The following is a 13,477-nucleotide window of genomic DNA, read 5'->3' on the forward strand; positions in this document are numbered from 1 at the left end:
CACGTTACTTTAGCTGAAAGACTGTCTTCTCCTAAAGCTTGATCTTGTGGGAAAGCCGTAAGTCATTTCTAAGCGTCTTGGTCTTGGCAGTGTCTGGGTCATTGAACTTCGCGGCCATATGCCCAATATGCCCATTGCCCAATGCCCATTCATATCGGCTGATTCTCCTTCGATGGCATCCTGTTGGCAGCGTCGAAGCCGTTGTAGCCAGTGAGGAATAGTGATGTTGGGCACTGGCGAATAGCTTATTTTGAAACAGCAATAACAACAACATTTTGAAACTGAAATATATTTCTGCATTTCTAAATACTTTACTTATCGTTCTTTCGAAATCTGAAATCGCAAAACATGACCTCGCGGGCCGCGTGTTGGTGACCCCTGGTCCCTCTATTCCTATCAAAGTTACAATACGGAATTCTTTGTTGGGGTGCTGCCTGCAAGAATACAATTGACCCACTGCAAAAACTTCAAAATCGAATCATCCGTATCATTGCCAAAGCCCCACAGGGGCCTGGATGTGCAACTGATAAATCGCTTCTCAAAAGATTTGGTGTTCTAAACTTAGAAGATATGAGAAAGCTAGAAATTGCCAAGTTTGTGTATCAGTTCCATTGCGGTCAATGTCCCTCAAATTTCAACGACTATACTTCACCTCAAAAACAAAAGCGCACAAGTACAGCACACGCGCGTCATCGAAGAACAACTACCATATGATCAGGACTGAATACAAGAAAACGCATTGCTCTATCAAGTATGCCGGACCCCAATTGTGGAACAGCATCTCGCCGGCTATCCGACAGTCGTCGAGCATGCCCGCATTCAAGTCGAAATACAAGCAATTTCTTCTAAATCAATACTAGCCAGTCTTAAGGATTACCGGACCACGACCTAACATCGACCTCGCCCTCCGCCACATGCCACCTCATTTTGTCGCTTGCGTCTTATATTCTCTGCATTACTTTTCATTCAGTGTGCATGCGTCTTATTTACTTCGCCTAGGCTAAGGTGGGTGTCTGATCTTAATGGTTACTCCAAGTTGTTTCGACACCTTCCTATCTTTTCATTGTATCGCAGTCTTGTGATGTTTTGAAACGATAAAAATATTAATAAACCTGATTGATTGATCCCTGATATACAGTGATATCAGTTATCATGTTAATATTTCCTCATCATATCCACAAATCAGTAAAAATTGTCTTATGCAATTGCCATTCACTACAACGTAACTGGATGAGTCAGCATTTCCATCCAAACCGCGCAACCGACTTGATGCTGCAGCTGACATTGGCTGCTCGCGCTTATCGACAGCATCCAGAATATAAAGTCATGAAGACAACAGATGGCAACGACCTTTCCATTATATTGCAGTAAATTCTTATTGGATTAATTTCGTGTGTTGCTGAAACTCGGCCGCAGAGCCTCACGATGATGGTGTATAAATGATGAGTTTCTACAGCATAAAAATGTAATTGTTTGAACTTGTTTTAGTAACATCTTATCAAATAGCAAACAGGGGAAATAAAGAATTAAATTCCAAAGAATTGTTTCGTGGAAACATGTCGCCTCGCAACTACAATTACCAGCTGGTACCGAGGATCGAGTGAGCAGGAATGCGCATTCCGCAGTCTAGCAGAATTATTCGGGCGCTTGGAAATGCGACAGGGCATTTGCCTTGTTATATGTTAATGATTTCTGCGCCCCGAGTCTCATACGGCTAAGAAACCACCTCAGTCACATCGCAAACGTTCCTATACCGCGAGGTCAAATTTGTTCGTGAACTGGTCTGAACTCAGCAGCACTGCGCGAAAATACCAGGCAAATCTCATTGTCCGTACTTCCATTGGAACAACAGGCTGAAGATCCGCTTTGTACCAGCATAATATGCAGCACGGAAGCCATATATTTAGGCGCGCTCAGGGAGCTTTGAAGTCGTGGGTGGGATGATTTTCGCACAGTGCGCTATGGAACCGTTTAGGCGCCACTTTATGCAGTCTTGTTGCCTCCAGGTTATTGTTAACTTTTGTCGAGCACTCATTTCCGAGTAGTAATAACCACTGACCACGTCCAACGACCCTAATCATCTGCACTAATCGCATAGTAATATCATCACGAAATCACGTCGCAATAGACACATTCGGTAAAACCATATAGCATTTATTTCGTCATTCAAAATCAGTAACCACAGTATAGATGTTGATAAAGACAAGTCACCACAGACGCAGACCCTCACTTTGGAGTGACGAAACGACCAGTACAAGAAATATTCGCGAACGGCGACCCAGCGAAGGTAAAATGGATTTGTGTACACCAGTACAAAATAACAATATTCACAAAGACGCCCTTCGTAATCAGGCCGTTTTATCGTACGCCTATCGTGAACCAAAACCCGGAATATCAAAAAACGTACAAAACAAGCCAATTGGTCATGGCTCTGTCATTAACAGGAGTTGCCCCTATTCGACAACAAGACAGCCTATTGCCGATACTTGACTTTACGGTCGACCTTGCTGAGATACAATACCGGCGCATTCGATTAGTTGCAACTCTATGTTACGTCATAGCGATGTCATGGTATCCGTCGTCAAAAGGTAAGAATTGATAACATTCACAGAAACGGAGTTCAATGTACTGATGAGTGATAGCGCGCTTTATACAACAAGGTCGTGATAACGTGCGATCAACACTAACAATTAAGGTGCTCCAGGATTGTAAATCGGTCTCAAGTTAACCGACAAAGGTATGATATCTGAAATAGGTTACTGCAATTCATGTATCATCTTCGGGTTGAAAAATCGAATGCTATTATGAGCCCAGACAGTCGCATACCTTAGATATAAAGAATATAATATTGATAAGCCAAGAACTCTGCCTCCTGAGCGCGGCTGGACCGTGGTGGTGCGCGCTAGGTGATGCATTAAAAATGCGGGCCAAGTTAAAGTGAGGGCCGAAATGGTCGTTGCTCGAAATCTGCTGCTCAAACACTGTGAAGGGGATACCATTCCGCAATGACTCTTGGTCAACACCGTCGTAATAAAGAAATGTTTGTATTCGGCGTCAACCAACTCCTTGTCGCCTACCGCCAGGCTTGTGAGGCTCCTATCAACGCGAGGACATTCGCCACCGCGCCGCTGGCTCATTTGGCTTTGGGCACGATTATTTCGTCGGCCAAATCCGGTTCCGCGTCGTTGCTATCCGGTATCCTCAGGCTGGTCGCTTCTTTACGAAAGTTAGGCATCGGACGGGGTCCTTCTTTAGTCGAGTCATCTTCGGATACCCTGCAAGGATCGATGACTGGTGACGAATCGTTAATAGAAAGCAGTTTCGGGATGAAAGTGCGTCAGATTTATAAGTGAAATTGACACTACCGGGGCCGTATCATCGTAACGTATTAAAGTTTCGAAAATTCTACCTATTCGTAGTGTCATTGAACATTTTTGATGCATCTTGCAATTTCAAACGTAACCACAGCTAAATGCTTGCGATCCCTAGACCAGATTTACTACTTCCCTCAGAAATTGTCAGGCCTTTAATATTCTACTTCCGCTTGAAGTAGTTTTGACATGTCTTGAAAATCTCCACTTCTACTTGTAATTTAGTAGAAATTCACGACATTATTTCTATTCCTGCTTGAGTAGCTTTGGTGACTGACTCCGCTACCTCTGTATAACGCACGCCACCTGGTTTGACATGTGCGGCACACATATCACGTGTCTGTTGTAATCCGGTATCAATTCTATCTGGATATACGGCACATCCATCAAAAAGTGGCAGTGATCAGTTCTACAAGAACTAATATTTTAATATTCCAGTGTTATAGAATATATACAATTATACATACAGGGCTGGCTGGCCTCATTTTCACCTAGTTGACAGTTGACACTATCTATTGACTAAAAAATAAAAAAGGATATCATTTTTGACCAGCCCTATAATCACGGACCCATTACCGGCAATTGAATCTATGATGAGCACTATGAATAAGACAAATTATGGACATACGGTGTGTCAAACGGGGCGAACATGTAGGTTTATAACACTAATTCATTCCTGCTATAGTTTCTTCCAACAGTGGTGTAGCAGCCACTTGGCGGTTGTGGCTCTGAGCCAGGGGCGGCAGGCTGCAAGGGGGCGGCAAAATGTGAATGAGAAACTTTTTTTAGTCAACACATCGAGATTTCCAGTAAATATAATTGAAAAGATTGAAACTTTTTCAATATTTCAATATCTGAGCGGCATTTTCAACGAAAGCTAGAGTCGGCAGCACATGCTCCTATGCCACTGCTTCGCAATAAGGACTGATGTTATAAATAACTACTACACGGAAACCTTGTGTACATAGCTGCAGCATGATGAAACTTATTTGACGTGGGAGGGGGAGGTGACAGGTGCACACGGAATTTCTTAATACCACGGGGCCACGGCAGCGTAATAAGAACATATCATGTTGTTCTGGGGTAGATAGAGGGAAGAATGCGTCTTCCACTTCTGAATGCACGTTATTCTAGTTATATAGGACCCTTGGCGGAATTGGTCGGCTAATTATGTCACCGTATAATCTATTGACACCACAGACAAATTTTTACTACGGCGATCGTTCTTCACATCACCATTCACCAGTTCCGTTAGTAAGTTTGTGTCGTATTGCATAGCATCACGTTGATGAATGGCCGTGACGTGCACGCTTCAAGGGTCGTTCAAACTGTCTCTTGACGGCCTACTTTATTCAACATGACGCAGCATTTCTTTACCATGCATCAAATAATTACCTACATGCAGTGACTGCAGGTCCATTGTTCTATTCATTATTCGCTATAGGTCCTGGTCTCGCCAAATAGTACACACCATTTCAAATCATCAACATTCAATAACCATACCTTTCTTGGCGGCAGAGCTTATTCGTCGCTGAACCCGACAATCGGTACCGGTTGTCTGCCAAATGCTGTTTCCTGCCGTTCCGTTGCTATAAACAGAGGATAGGATTTAGGACAAACCGCAGCCACAGCGCGTGGAGTGTTTTGAAAATATCACGTAGGATATGGATATGGGATATCCGGCAATGGAAAAAGCGCGACGTATTGGGTTGCGCAGTCACGTTTCAAATGAATATTATGATTTACAAAAAGGGGCCAATTACGACGATGCCAATACCAACTGTCTCGACAGTCAATGTGTCGCAAGCATTCGAAGAGACGATGCAATTCTGCATCAAAGCAACCCCGATTGGGATTCAATCTGCCCAGCACTGCTCAATACTGCAGGTAAAGGATGCAAATGCATAGACATTTTTTTCTCGCTGAATCACTTGTGACGGAGCGGTCAACTAGGCTGTATCCGCGCTAGATACATTCACCTAATTACTGATTCATGCAACGCGTCAGTCATTACATACCCTCACTCGACGACATGGTTATTTGGATCTCCATTTTGAGTGTTGCGTGCCGACTTCACTGTCAACCCAGATTGTTAGGCTCAAACCGCACAATCAAAGGGGTCGCTCCCATCAACATGGCAATGGGTGTATGAATTAGGCTATTCTGAATAAAGGAACGAAATACACGCATCGATCACAGCGTTTGCGGTCAATGTATTTGTGATGTAACAATGGAGGCCCGGCGTATCGTTAAGAAGCCGAACTAAGCGATTTAGCCGACACCGGTTACTTGATGACTTGAAATTGACTCGTAAACTTCGCTTCGAGCCCCGAGTAAATCCACATTTCTGAAACGTCGTATCAAGTCAAGTCATTTTGCAAAGTGACTCGATTCATCCCAACACTGATACGTGAGCGTGAGGCCAGGGGTAAACGTGGCTAGTAGTGGGACAGAACCAGAGTACGTTTGGCACTTGCACCACATAGCCAAGTGGTTATCTTTTTAAACTCTGAAAAGGTTTTGAGGCAAAATTACTTACTTTTTACCATTCGTATTTGAAAAGTAAAAATTAGATTTAAGGTTAAGTTTTTATCACTTTTATGAGCGAAATTTCCACAACAGCCGTGTGAAACAGCCCGTGTATCACGAAAACTGTACGTATATTCGAGGCAGGGCTGTAATGACCGGAGTCACGACTCGAGTCGCGATTTTTGGTGACTCGACTTGACTTGAGTAATTTTATCAAATGCGTACAATGACGCGACTCGACACAAATGAATTTTTGTAATGACTCGACTTGTACTCGTGGTGCACTACTCGAACCAAGTCATATGACTCGAGACTAGGAAAGCAAAGACAGACATTGTATAGTAACATCGATGAATAGTAAAGTTACCACTATACGTGTTTCGTCTCTGAGTCCTGACAGTTGGGAAATAGGGCCAGAAACTGTTAAGACCGAGGTAAATTACTACATTGTGAATGCGAGACATTCTATATCACCCGTGCAGAGTTGAAAAAAGACGGTTGAACCGGATTGAACTGAAAACTGAACAATGAACATGATGACTTGGACTCGGGCTCGACCCTATACTCCCTGACTTGGACTTGACTCGGTGGTGAATTGAAAATGACTAGACTTGACTCGAGTCAAAACTATAAAAGTGAGAATGACTTGTGACACGGAAACTTGCGACTTGACTACAACCCTGATTCGATGATTACATCTATTCGTAACGTCAATAATCGTTTTGCGTTAGTCACGAATAAACATTGCAATTTTGAAGGGCCCACCAACTACAAAAGCATGCGACTCCACGACAAGTGTGCTTTTTGAAACTATTATACTTGAGTACTAGTCAAACTGTTCATTTTCTACTTTCACTTCTACTTTTACTTGAGTACTGGGACTACTTCGACCACCTCTGAACAGAACCTAAAAGTAGCTCGTACAGCGAGATCGATTTCGGATATATCTGATACTAAAAGGACTTTCCGTTTGATCTTTTATCCAGAATTCACGGCACAGTGCATCAATTGAGATATCTATCTCAAATGAAACGATAAAGCGATGAAAACTAGCAGTACGCATCTGCCCAACCGTCATTAACGGAGAGCTACTAGGAGCTGAAAATCATCCCGGATAACCTAGCCCCAATACGGCAAAACTAACGCGGCATGAGCACAGTAAATAAACATCAGTATACCTTGCAATTGGCGCGAAGTGGGCTATTAGTTTTCGAGTTGGAGTGTATAATAAGGAAATAGCGGCATTGCATAGAACAATACTCCAATCCCGCCTACTGTATTCACAGCGTCGGGCTAAATCCGAATAAACAAGGAATATGCAAATTTTGTAAAGTGTAGCATGTTAGATGCGTGTGATACAATGCTGATGATGCAAATTCAAAGAAGACTTGAACGTGAATAGCTGCGTTCGACATTCCATTGTCTAGTCCGGTCAGTGCCGGGAACAAAAATGCTAACGGCGGACTAACCATTCACAGCATTTAGACTAGGATTGATAACAATCACGTATCGCAAGTGCATTATCAGGCTTCTTCGATGTCTTTACAAATACCAGTCTTTATGCGGGCGTTGTAATATAACACGCTATTCACTTCGTATCGCTTTATAGTGTGTACAGTTAATTCACGCAACACCCCGAAACCATAGCGGCTAAAGTTCAATTTCAGTTGATTTACGCGTCAGCGATATAATACCCGACTACATTCCCATTCAAGTGATACGGTTACAATCCCGCAGTTTCCTGTGCAGAAACGCGGGAAAGACGAGGGAAACCCGTCGTAGTCGGCCTACCAGTCGAATCGCGTTTTGCCAACGCAGTTTCGCGGTAACGTTTATGGGATACGGCGATGACCTCTAGCAGCCATACCTTGACTATCTAGCGACTGTCTTGATCGTGATCATTGATCGCGTAATCAATCACAAAATTTACTCAGGGAAGCACTGTGCGTCCAATATCACTTTCTAAGGCGATGTGAACTCAGACTGATCTTAAATCCGGCCGAATGACCGCTCGAATAATCACGGTATATAAATTGTGAGTCTACGGGCTGAAATCAGACATTGGACAATATCAAACTTCGGGTTCGGACCAAAACTATCGAGTTCTCGTCGAACATGCACGACCCGAGTTCCCCATAAGCACTCGCGTCCGGTATCCGTCGGTATATTCAAGTAGGTTTTGCCTATACTTGCGCTGCTTACTTAACAACTTCCACTTCTACTTAACAGCTTTGTGACAAAACTACTTTTTACAATTTGTATTTTGTAAAGTAGAAAGAAGCTGGGGAGATGTTTGCATCGTCTTTATGAATTTAATTATCATTACGACTGGTCGAAACACCCCCTGTATCCATTTTCAAAAATACCATTACTTGACATGCCATTAATCATTTTGAGTCAGTAGCGAAGATAGATCTTGCAATTCCGAAAGCAGCCACATTCGATTAACTGCTTACAGTACGCGTCCCCTCGAAGAAATCTATTTTTAACCATACATGGCTACTACGACCACCCTGGTCACGCCTACGGACGAAACTACGTAATTCAAGGACAGAATAATATATTATACAATTTACACTCGTCGCGTTGATAAAATTCGGAATAATTCGGAATCCTGTGTCATTGGCGTGCGGTTATTGATTGCAGCAGCAACGAATATGAAGCTATTGCGTTGTCGCACGCCGCACGTTTGGACATCGCTCTATTTCTAGCACCGCCGACGTAACTAACGATCGAGGGAACTCGCGTAAACGACGGTCGCTCTGTCACGAAACACATGATAACTTGGAATTCGTGATCGCGCGCAAAGTGAATCACTAAAGCAGAGGTTAACAGTTCAAGAATACAGCCAGCGGTGGTCAAAGTTGACATCGTTGGCAGTCAAGCAGAAGAAGCTATTTCCAAGTTAGTAATAAGTATTCTGGACGTAGTTTTGCACAATTACTGAAACCTGTTCAGTAGAAGTAGTCCAAAATGACAATCCCAATAGTGTAAGTACGCAAAACATACTGAGTACTCCGAAAAAGTAAAAGTAATTCGTTACTGACCACCGCAGAATGCAGTTACGGGTTCAATACTGCGAAAATCCGCACGAGCCTTTGTCATTGTCGTGCACTCTGCTCGTCGTGGTTGGCAGCGTTAAAAAGTCTCATTACTAGGGTTGGGCGCCAAGATGCGAGCACTCGAATCAGAATCAAGTATTTATTGGTCGAGTCGAATAGTGGAAGACGAGTCTATTATACACTCAGTTCCATTAAGATTTCACTCGTCAACGAGAATTATGGTATCGATACAATTTTGCCACCTCGGACGACTTGAAACCTGGACTGGTCGTAAGAAACATGTAGTACAAAGCATGTTGGTGGAAACGGCATTTCTGTGGTATACCCACAACATCAGCAAAGTGCAATGAAATAGGTATGGTCGAAAATACTAAATTCTCTTTAATGTGATGTGGGACAGGCATTATTTCTCATGGGTCACATAAAAGGTACGAGATAACGCAGTGGTATAATCCACAGCTTCAACACCAATGGGTGGCGGGTTCGATTCCGACCGAGGACGACTCCAGAATTCCTACCCAAGTATTGAAGGTTTATCTAAGCTGCACCTCGCCATCTGATCTGCGCAAGCGGTGTCTTAAAAAAGTCTAGAAGTGGGCCGTATACTACAAGTCGGCAGATACAGAATCAAACAAAAGACAATCGGCCTGGTGTAAAAGGTTATTGTTGTCAACAAACACCACGAATAGCACAAACAAACATAAAAGGTTGATATTGGAACTTTCCCGTCCTCCATTGTCATTTGACGACATATTGAGTGTTACCCCAATAGATTTTCAGCCTAATAATTTACGCGATGCAGAATCAAATGACCGAGGTACCCGATTTAGACCAGCCTTTTACTCGATACAATGTCAATTGTTGAGTATGCACAGTTCACACATTTTCTGCAAGCGCGATGCGCAATTAGAACACACGGATCCATACCTGAAGAAATTGCATATCCCTCTGCCTGGCGTTTCGAGCGTCACTTGCCACGCCACAGCGGATGACGTCGCCGGGCGCTTGATCACGCGGGCCGCCCGCTTCATAGTCGTCGTCTTCCAAGGAGTTCCCCATCACGACGCCGCAGTTTCGCAACGCTGGCAATCTGTCGCGGAATGCGTGGTCATGAGGTGCAGTCGCGCTTTGCTTAGAGTCGGCGGAGGTCACATTACGTCGTTCATTTCACCATATAACCGGGCAGAATGAATTGCGTAACATTTCAGAACGGCCGCAATATTATTTTTATTGATTTGCTAAATCCGTGTAGAATTACCCAAAGCACGCAATGTGTAATATATTTAACGGACTGGGATACTGTCAGTGAAATCGCTGAGTCGCATTTACTTTCGGGAAACGCATAATATATTCGCTCAACTGGGAGATGTCGCTTCACGCAATTTTCGTATCCACATTTTCATCATGCAGCAAAATCGACTTCTTCTGCGATTCATATAGAATTAAATTACCGCAGGCTGTCAAAGAAGTTATCACTGCTACTCAAGTAGAAGTAATAGCGTAAATTTCTACTCAATCAGAAGTAGAAATTCCACAATAAGTGAAGAAGTGTTCGTTCTAGGCCTGTTTTTGCCTAAAACAGAAGAAAATTGTGCATGACGTGAAGACACTATGGAACAGGTTTTCGACAAAATGACAACATTTCAAATCTACGCAGAGCACCCCACCATCACACTTTGAATACCAATGCAACAAATATATCTAACACATCGTACATTGCACTGATACCAAGTCAAAACTTTATTTTTATCATAACTGCCAAATGATTCTCCACTGAACGGAGAGGCCATCGAATGGCTAATACGTCACGCATATGGCGAGTAGTTGAATGCGTCACAGATTGTACGTACGTTTGACATGATACTGCTAAAAGGGAATACATTGATTCGGCAATAGATCGTATTCTTTTCACGTGAACAAGAATACACGGCTATGTGCAGAACGTTGCATCAATAATGGACCAAATTAAAAAGTAAGTTTGTCGCTGCTACCCCACTCATGTTGTATAGCGTCGGGTCATACTATCGAGCATACCGCAGGCCGGCTTGCAATCTTGAGTATTTCCGCGGCTTTTGTGCATAAAGCAATCGAAACAGACGCCACTACTTCCAAGCGTGCTCGGGTACAATGTCAGTGCACGCGATCTTTAAATTTGTAACCGTTTGTCGAATTATCTGCCGGCGAAAATCCCCGAAATCTGGCAGCGCGCGACGCGTGCACTTCGCAGAATCATGTCACGTGAGCGTTACACACATAATGGCAGCCGGTCACTCGTTCCCGGAATGCACTGGAAGGTCACGTGCCGGATTCCATTTTAATCCACTTTTCGGTGCAACATGTCGTGACCCGTTATAATTGTCACGCATACCCGCACGCGCTCGAGCAGAGTTACTGAAATAGCCGAGATCAAAAAGAAAGGAAGGCGTTATAAAACTGTTTCCGAAAAGTCCAAGTTCCGCTCGCGTTGGGGCTGAATAGTCCTAGCACCCCGGATGCGATGAATAAGGATCACCTATAGAGCTGAGCACAATTATCCATGTACTCCAATATCAACTGAATATTAAAACATTAATTACAATGATTCAAGCAGACTGAGAGAAATTAGACACGCCTCGCGATTAACTAAGAGTTGTATCATCAACGAGAGTTTGGTTTCGATGTTTTTCCATCGCGGAAGCCTTGAAACATCGATTGGCCGCATCAGAGCATCTAAAACATGTACTATAGTACAACGCAACGCACGGCAGTAGAAATGACATTTCTGAGAAGTCGACAACAACATCGGCATTGTCGCTAAAGACAATGAAATAGGTATGGTCCAAAAATAATAAATAACGTGCATATCATTATGTGGTGTAGAACAGGCGTTGTTTTCTTTGCGGTCGCATAAAATGTACATATTGGCCCTTTCCACAGCATCCATACTCTTATAACGTAATAGTGAGTTATACTCGAATATTGGACTCGACCTAATCATCGCCCTACAAACTGCTCACTTTTCAAAACTCGCAACTAGAACTGGCACTAGAACTAACGAGCGACCTTTAAAAAACACAACAAACTCGATTCAATCCCAAAGGAACTCGGTTATTTTAATTTCGGAATCGGATCGGGTTTCCACATGAACTTCAATACAAGTTTAACATGGGAGTGGTTTCTGCTCCAATGGGTTACCGTATTTTGGCAATCTGAAAAGAGAGCACTTTTTGAAAATTTCTCAGACTCAAAATTCTGGAGTAAATCAGGAAAAAGTGGTAAATTCTTTTCCCGATTTTATGGTTGGTTGACTAAAATAAAAAAAAAAGTCAGCTTTCCGGCTCAGCTTCCGAAATATCGAATTTCTATGAGATTTTCCGTTGGTTGACTAAAATAAAGTCATTTTTCTGGCTCAAGTCCCGAAAAGCCCGCCGGACCGTCACTTGAGCGCTTATTTCCTATATCTCAGTCCAATTCCCGCGTACATTTAACGAAGATTTAAAAAAACAGCACAAATTCTCAAAAAAGAGGACATTTAAGCGTCCTCCGAGGACACTTTCAAAAAAGTAAAAAAAGAGGACAAAGAGGTCGTATGGTAATCCTATGGTTACGCCACTGTTGGTAATGATGACTCTGAGTAACCGATGGCTGCAGGAATATCACACAACATAACACGATTAACACCCGTACCAAATTCGCGCCAAACGAGTACACCTGATTTTTAGTTTTTCTGCCACTGAAGTGTTACTTAAATGCGCAACTATAACGAGAACTCATATTTCTCAAAAAGACAGTATAGTTAGTTGACCGTATGAACTAACTAGCTGGTAGTTTGTACAAATCTGCCAACGATGGCTACTTTAATCACCGCAGCTCACCTCCTGTATGAGTTTTCCGCTCTGTTGGTGAACAGCGGCGTCTGCTCCGTCGTAAAATCGCCAGAACCTCGCTCGCCCCTGCGTTGCGGGCTCCTATGCACGACAGCCGGCACCAGCCGCGCTCCGGCAGCGGTCGGAATCTGCGGCAGCCTCCTACGCGGTCGCGGCTGGCTCGGCGAGCGACCGCTGAAGGCACTGGGAAGCAGCGGGCTGTTGACAGTTCGCGCATGCGCGCACGCATCGTCCGAGTCTACGCCTTCGTCGGAGCGGTAGTCGTCCGAAAACGAAGACGACGAAGAGCTGGACGCGATCTCCTCGATGTTAAATGAGTCCGAGCCTTGCCTAGTCAGCTGATTTCTGCGTTGCCTTTCTATCTTACGAGACAGCTCTAGCTCGGTGGGGAGGTCCCCGGTGGTTGGGGATTTGTCGCGCAGCTGCGGGCGGTCCGCGCGCGGTTTTTCCGCGGCCAGCGACAGTCTGTAGCCTTTTTTAACGAGGTTGCGCGATTTACCGCAATAGCACGGGCGCGCGTCGCTTCCCAGGGACTTGGACGTTTGCAGCTCGCCCCTGCGGTCCAGGGAGCAGAAAGACGTGCCGTCGTACTTTTGCTTGCCCCTCCTGCAAGTAGATAGGAGGTTCAGGTTGTATTTAAAGTGTTAAA

The 13,477-nt window shown here is 43.9% G+C and overlaps 1 protein-coding gene across 9 annotated transcripts in view; it reads right to left on the minus strand.

Annotated features, from left to right (window-relative positions):
- Positions 1-2,133: 2,133 nt before the first annotated feature.
- LOC145446766 (voltage-dependent L-type calcium channel subunit alpha-1D-like) overlaps positions 2,134-13,477 on the minus strand; it is a 100,021-nt gene continuing 88,677 nt past the window's right edge. For all 9 annotated transcript variants that reach the window (XM_080325126.1, XM_080325128.1, XM_080325127.1 and 6 more), the window contains 4 exons: positions 12,817-13,434; positions 9,890-10,052; positions 4,875-4,960; positions 2,134-3,275 (listed from right to left, as the gene is read on the minus strand). In XM_080325126.1, coding sequence (XP_080181252.1) covers positions 3,134-3,275; positions 4,875-4,960; positions 9,890-10,052; positions 12,817-13,434 — 1,009 coding nt within the window. In that variant the 3' untranslated portion in view covers positions 2,134-3,133. The remainder of the gene's footprint in view (positions 3,276-4,874; positions 4,961-9,889; positions 10,053-12,816; positions 13,435-13,477) is intronic.

The sequence above is a fragment of the Botryllus schlosseri genome, chromosome 9 (genome assembly GCF_051294905.1).
Source record: "Botryllus schlosseri isolate E-star chromosome 9, Bs_hap1, whole genome shotgun sequence".
In the NCBI taxonomy this organism is placed as follows: Eukaryota; Metazoa; Chordata; class Ascidiacea; order Stolidobranchia; family Styelidae; genus Botryllus; species Botryllus schlosseri.